The sequence below is a fragment of the Procambarus clarkii genome, chromosome 8 (assembly GCF_040958095.1).
Source record: "Procambarus clarkii isolate CNS0578487 chromosome 8, FALCON_Pclarkii_2.0, whole genome shotgun sequence".
NCBI classification, from domain to species: Eukaryota; Metazoa; Arthropoda; class Malacostraca; order Decapoda; family Cambaridae; genus Procambarus; species Procambarus clarkii.
The window spans coordinates 17,032,198-17,039,137 of record NC_091157.1 but is presented as its reverse complement, the minus strand read 5'-3'; the positions used below and the strand labels follow the sequence as shown (position 1 = coordinate 17,039,137).

Below are 6,940 nucleotides of genomic sequence, written 5' to 3'. Positions count from 1 at the left end.
ACTTCATCTCTTTGAACACAGGTGCGACCAATACCCACAGGTAATACAACTCGTGCGATTTCCGGAGAAGACTTGATGAATCTCGTTATGGCTTCTATAGCCTTTTTGAAATAGATGAGGCGATTTTGCGTTGTATCTTCTTTTAATCCGGTGAGCATATCACGATCTTTGGATTTTTCTATATGCGACTTGGCGATCTCATTGTTCTCTACAGGCGCCCCTATACCATATTGCACTGCAGCAGCAATAATGCAGGGGAGATTTTCAGCTCGACGATTGGAGACATGAATTGAACCGGGAATTGGGCGATCATGGGGAACACATCTCTTGAGATTATACAAAGGCCTGCGTTCACCATAGGCGCTTGCGTGTTTGTATTTCACTGATATGTCCTTCGCCATCCCGTACGGGACGCAAGATATGCAGTTTACAGGATACACAATGCAAGTTTCATTATTGCAAAATTCTTCATCGGTTAAATATCCGGTGTGCGTTTCCAGCCACGTCTCCATCTTTCTTTTTTTTTACTTTCCCTTATGTTTTGGATAAAGCCTAGTCAACCGCCCTGTGTCGACCCTGCGAATATTCGTCGTGGGGGCTTTGCGCCCTTATATCTCCATCCCTGCTAGTGCGTGTAAAAGTTACCACGTACTGAGCAAATATTTATATTATTATTATAAGGGCCTCGACCAACAAGAAGCCCATAGGAACATTTTTTTTTCACTGACTTAATTAGTATAAAAAAAAACCACCTCAAATAGCGCAATATGTATCTCAAAATATCTTGCCATAAAATATCAATATACGTCAGCTTAATACCCAAACACTGGCAACCTTTTTTTTCAGAAGCAGAAAAGGTCAAACACAGTGCGACATGTTACAATTTTTTTTTTAATGTTCCCCCCCCCCCCCATGAAAGAACCATAGTCAGACCATATTCCCTTAATGAAATATATATAAAGTCATGGAGGCCACATCATTATTGGAAGGTTTGTGATAACTTATTGACATTAGGGATACCTTATGTAGTTAATGACATTTCTCGATAATTATCACAAAAAATAAGTACTTGGTCACCTTTCCTAGACTACCAACTGCCATCTTTTTTTTTTTTAATTCACTGCATTATGCAACATGATTTAGCACATTTGCGAGTCATTTTTTCCTTTCCCTGTTTCCTCATAATTATGCCATAAAAAAAAGAGTAGCGGTGGCTAGAATTGCCAAACCAAAAAAAAAAAAAAGAAACTAGCACATATGTAGCGATCTTTGACATTTATTTCGGGGAGGGAAAGGACGGGCAATATATAGCCTAGGATCTTGCCTCCATTCGCCAGTGTCGCACCAGTGCACAATGGAACCTTCCCGTACTAAAACGTTTTACTCCAGGGACAGTCTTAAATGTGCCCAAATGCGTTTAGACACCTTTATAAATTGGCCTGTCGAGTGGCTAAACCCCCAAGACCTGGTGAATGAAGGATTTTATTATCTGAGAGTTGCGGATCATTGTTCCTGCGCCTTTTGTTGTAAAGTTGTGCATGCTTGGATTGAGGGCGATACGCCCCGTAGTAGGCATGCGAAAGTGTCGCCAAATTGTTCCTTCATAAGAGGCGAAAAGGACAATAACGTTCCTTTGGAAATCACCAAACTGGCATTCGAATATGGGCTGGATTTCTTTTCACCCCTATTCGAACCAAAGAATATAGTAACATCTGATCGTGAGTATATTGTATAAATATAATTTACTAGTTTATCTGTGAATAATTAGTATTGGCGATGTGGAGGGAGGACAAAAAAAAAAAATAAGTATAAACGCAGTAAGTCTTTTCAAATAATTTTTCTTTATTTTTTTTTTGTTTTTGAAAGAATTGACTTAGAACCTGTGTCTTATGCATATATGTGATGGAGCATCTTTGTTTTTTTAGAGACCCCACCCCGCGAGGAAGAAACTAAAATGACTGGAGATGATTTGCAGGTTCTGGGGGTAATTCCATACGCTAAACCTAGATATCCAGGCTTGGCAACATACAAACAGCGTTTGGAAACATTCGACCTCAGCAGGACTGGTTGTGTCAAGCAAACATCTCACGAATTGGCAGAATCAGGATTTTTCTTCTGTGGTAAACAAATATTATTGGAGTTTTTGTTATTTTTAGTGTGTGCGTGTGTATCCTCCTGGCCGGGGAGGATTTACTGGGCGCAAATCCTTAACTGTAGCCTCTGTTTAACTCAACAGTAAAATGGGTACTTGGTTGTAAAAAACGATTCTTCGAGGTGGGGATTGTATTCTAGGGACCTGCCGGAAATGCTAGGCCGTACAAGAATGTAACAACTCTTGTATATATCTGAAAAAAAAAGTGTGTTTACTCCCCCAATTGTGCTTTCGGGGGTGGAGCTCTCGCTCTTTGGTCCCGGGAAGTGTGTGTGTGTGTGTGTGTGTGTGTGTGTGTGCGCGCGCGTGTGTGTGTTTTTGTATTACAACATTGCCGGATGTGAGCTATAATAATAATAATGAATGGGAATATTTTTTTTCTTAAATTTACAGGCCTAAGTGACCACATGCGCTGCTTTTTCTGTGGGAATGGTTTTCGTAATTGGGAACCCGCTGACGACCCTTGGACACTGCACGCGCAATGGTATCCTGAGTGCACCTTTGTCAACATTAAAAAGGATGCACAGTTCATTAAGAATGCTAGAGAATCTTACCAGCGTCGAACTATAAAACCCATAGATGAACATCTTTTAACTGGTCTGATGGAAGGTTTGGGTTTTTTCCCAGCATTAATTGAACATTTTGGATTTCCTGATGTCTGTGTGAGACCTGCCTTAAGGCTATATCTCAAAAGCACCAAAGATTTATTACCGTTTGTTACAGAGGCCAGATGTATAGAATTAATGTTGTGTTATATGCAAGAGAGCACTAAAGCCGAAATGGGTTTAAGGGGAATTCATCATGAGGATGTGGAAGGTAGGGTAGAGCCTGCGAATCTGGAATGGCAATCCGCGCCCTCTGACATGGAAACAGTCGCCACAGCTAATGAAATGGATGTCGACGTTGTTGGATCAATGAGCGGGTTCATGAGCACTAATCTTGGTTTGCGGGCTTTGCCTTCTCCTGTTGAAACAGAGGCGGAAGAGACGACTATAGTCGCTAATGAAATGGATGTTGAAACTGGCGAAGAGGCCACAGACTTTGATGCGACATCCCATGTTGAAACTGTGATGAACACATCTACGCCAACGTCTTGGGCTGCTGATATTTTGTGTAAGGTGTGCTTTAACAATGCGTTGAGTGTCGTACTGCTGCCCTGCAGACATATGGTAACATGCAGTAATTGTCTTGTATCTATGAGAAACTGCCCCATTTGCAGACGCACCATTTCGCATGTCCTTCGACCGATTATTTCCTAAGAAGACAAAAAAGGCATAGAGACTAATTTATTTATGTAAATAAAAATTGTACAAATGTCGAGTTGTTTTTTTATATTCATAAATTAGTATAAATAAGCTCACATTTTCATGAACAGTATTTTTTTTTGGGGGGGGGGGATTAGATTGCAATTGCTTATTTACTGCCCTAAAATCATTGATCCGGGGGGTGGGGGCGAGATACTGCCTCATTTAGAGAAATTTGCTATGTGCAATAGCTCGGATGTTGGGGAACTGAACCGGGTCCTGCACGAAGGTTGCTCAACATTCCGCTCGAATATGGACAAAAATAGAATCTCTCTCTCTCTCTCTCTTTCTGAGGTAAAGAACCTTTTGAGAACTAGTACTCAAAGGTTATAAAAAAGATTAACAACTTTATAATTAGAGAGGCTGCTAAGATAATGAATCATTTAGTGAAATTTGTAATGTCCAATATCTCGGACGTTGGGGAACTGAACCAGGACCCGCACGAAGGTTGTTCAACATTCCGCTCGAATATGGACAAAAATAGAATCTCTCTCTCTCTCTCTCTCTTTCTTTCTGAGGTAAAGAACCTTTTTGAGACCTAGCACTCAAAGGTTAAAAAAAAAAAGATTAACACCTTTATAATTAGAGAGACAGCTAAGATACTGCATCATTTAGTGAAATTTGTAATGTCCATTAGCTCGGACGTTGGGGAACTGAACCAGGGCCCGCATGAAGGTTGCTCTGCTCCTGTGCAAATGAGGAAACATTTGAGAGAAAGAGAGGAAGCAAGATTTACTCCCTTGGAAAACCTTTATAAAAAATTAGTGGCCAGAGCTTTGAAAATATTGGCAACTTTCATTTTTTATACAGAATGAAACTCTTAATTAATAAATAATATATATCCTGAAGAATAAATCTTCCTCTATGAGACATATATTTTTAGTTAGTTTTAAAAGTTTGTAATTACGGTAATGATAAAGCCTTCCAACCATGGCTCATTAAAAGTTTTTTTTTGTTTATGAAATCGTGTAAGTATTTATGCAATATTTATTCTCAAACAATCATAATACGCAGTGGCATATCATTTTTATAAAGAGGCTTTATAAGGTAAATATAATAGCAATGCGAAACTCTTTCTATCTGACGTATTATTTTAAATAAATGCATTTGGGCGAAAAACATGTCTATTGGCCGCGTGAGCGACTTAGGGTGGGCTCTTGCAGATTCTATGTATTTTAATCTCTAAACATTTGAGTGCCAAGAACAACTCTCGTGCAGGCCCGCATCCAGTTCTCGACGTTCAAGCTTTTGCTATAGTAAATGTCTCTAAAAATGAGGCCGTATCTCGCCCTGACCAACTGTTTTTGGCTCAATTGTAATCCATCCAGCCGCAGTCAGCTGGGCAGGACCCAGTGCAGGTTTGGAAGGCTTTGGAAATTAAAGCACCGTAAGATTGTGAGTGTTCAAGTTTAGGGGGGACTAAGTATTTTGCGCGAATGTGAAAGCCCTGGGTTTATTTGTGTAAGTTAAAAATTGAGTTTTTGTTTGTGTATAAGAGTTTAGCAATGTGTTTAAGTAAGATTGTGCAACTGTTTTAAGTTTAGGGGGAACTAAGTACAGATAGCGACAGTCGTTGCGCTATATGAAGTTATTGGGCCCCCACCACAATAGCTGAAAACTATTATGTTAAAAAATGAAATTTAATACAGAATACCCCAATACGTATTAAATTGCTTAAACCACTCAACTACTTTCCTTTATAGTATATTTAAGAGTGTCAAATTAATGTTAGAAGTGTCAAACCCCAACACAATATGGCTGAGGCCCCACTATTTAAACTTCTTTTCGTATGCTATGAAATATCACAGGTATTGTTAATGCTTGTAACGTTTATTACAAAAGATAGACATACATTTGATGCTATTTTTCATATTAAAATCTAATTTGAGGCCCGAAAAATATATCTATAAAATCTATAAACAGGTTAGAACCATACAAATGCAAGTATGCCTTTTTCACCAGTATTCAACTGAATACCACAGAAAATGGAATCTTTACTTTAGCTACAGAAAACGGAGCAATGCCGAGAGGGGATGACTGAAATAAACAGTTTCCAACCTGACCCTTCCCGCACATAAACATGTCTTTCTTGACCTGATTTCAAATTATATAGAGTACTGAAAGCTCATTTTCCAAAGCAAATATACTAAGGAACTCATTTTACGACTAGAACGCAAACTAGGACCCCTCATTCAGATTCAAAACACGAGAATTATTGACTGAACATTTCCCCACTATCAAGCACACAGGACTCTTTAAAGCTATCTTAACTTCTTTAAAACCCCAATATGACCCATCTCACATGCAGATCCTGTTCTATGACTCGCCCTTCATGTCAATGTACCCCACAGTATCATGCAAATTCAAGATAAGGCTTACTACACCTATATATCCAAACTTGGTCTTTGTAAGGAATCTAGACCCCCCCCCTTGTATGCTTGACCCCCACTGGGGTTATCCACCTCTGACCATTACAGAAAATGGAGCTGTGCCCAAGGGCTCCCTATACTATTCAGTCATAGCCTCATTAAAGTACTCCAAAAACTTCTATATTCGCTTTCAACTGTGTTTCTTGGTTTGAATCTATTGAACATTCACCCTCTGATCCATTCAAAAGTAAGGGCCCCCAAATTGATACCGTAGCACTCTCGTAACACCCCCGGGACAAATCGTGCATTTTTGCTCAGGCCATTAAAATACTCCAAAAACGTTTATACGCCTTTCACCAGTGTATTTTTTGGTTTCCAACTATTGAACATTCATCCTCGGTACCTCTCATAAGTAGAGACCCCCTTCTTGAGGCAATAGACTCATCTTAAAGCAAGGCGACAAAAAGTAACAAAAAACAGGTTAGGATAGGGCACCAGTTCCTCAGGTACACCATGGGTGGTTGTCCCCCCGGGACCCAAGGGGGGACCACCACCCCACCACCGCCAGCCAGCCAGGAGCGCGCTGACTGTGCCCTAACCTAACCACCCAAAACAAGAGGGATGGACGATCTGGCCCGCCAGGGTCAAGTCGGCATGGAAGTGCCCAACCGTTTCTGAAATTTTTTTTACCTCAATCTGTCTCCTTATTCACTACTCGGGTGGTGGTTCAGTGAAATGACTCGGTGGTATACTGATGATTCCTCGGCCTGTGAGCCACATAGGTCGGAAAAAGTCAGATATTTCGCTTAATTCGGAAATTTCCGGTTAAATTATCATCATCAGCAGCAGGAGAAGGTGTTAGGCCTGTTTACACCGCATAATTAGTATGAAAACGGTAATTAGCATGAAACCTCGTCCTTATACCTAGCGGTTTAAGGACGAGATCACTCTCATAATCATCAATTGACAAAAAAATATATACGCTTTAAAATAACATATATGGGTTACATTTTTTATTTGTTTTTATTTTTACATGCAAGCATGCAAGTTAAAGACAATAAATACAATAAAATATCAGAGAAAACAAAAACAAAATACAGAAGCTACCGGCCAGA

The 6,940-nt window shown here is 39.8% G+C and overlaps 2 protein-coding genes across 2 annotated transcripts in view; one reads left to right on the top strand and one right to left on the bottom strand.

Moving 5' to 3' along the window:
• The first annotated feature begins 1,774 nt into the window (after positions 1-1,774).
• LOC123759231 (baculoviral IAP repeat-containing protein 8-like) lies at positions 1,775-3,470 on the top strand. The gene is made up of 2 exons (XM_045744106.2): positions 1,775-2,120; positions 2,546-3,470. The coding sequence occupies exons 1-2, from the start codon at positions 1,955-1,957 to the stop codon at positions 3,409-3,411; spliced, it is 1,032 nt and encodes a 343-aa protein (XP_045600062.2). The 5' UTR covers positions 1,775-1,954; the 3' UTR covers positions 3,412-3,470.
• Positions 3,471-6,618: 3,148 nt separating this feature from the next.
• LOC123753186 (uncharacterized) overlaps positions 6,619-6,940 on the bottom strand; it is a 47,298-nt gene continuing 46,976 nt past the window's right edge. The window contains exon 7 of the mRNA XM_069319417.1: positions 6,619-6,689. Within this exon, the coding sequence (XP_069175518.1) occupies positions 6,619-6,689 (71 nt within the window). The remainder of the gene's footprint in view (positions 6,690-6,940) is intronic.

Bases quoted from the DNA above. Each gene is read 5' to 3' on its own strand.
- LOC123759231 (XM_045744106.2), top strand. From the start codon at position 1,955: ATGACTGGAGATGATTTGCAGGTTCTGGGGGTAATTCCATACGCTAAA. The intron at 2,121-2,545 runs GTAAACAAATAT...TTAAATTTACAG, and splicing joins ATCAGGATTTTTCTTCTGTG to GCCTAAGTGACCACATGCGC.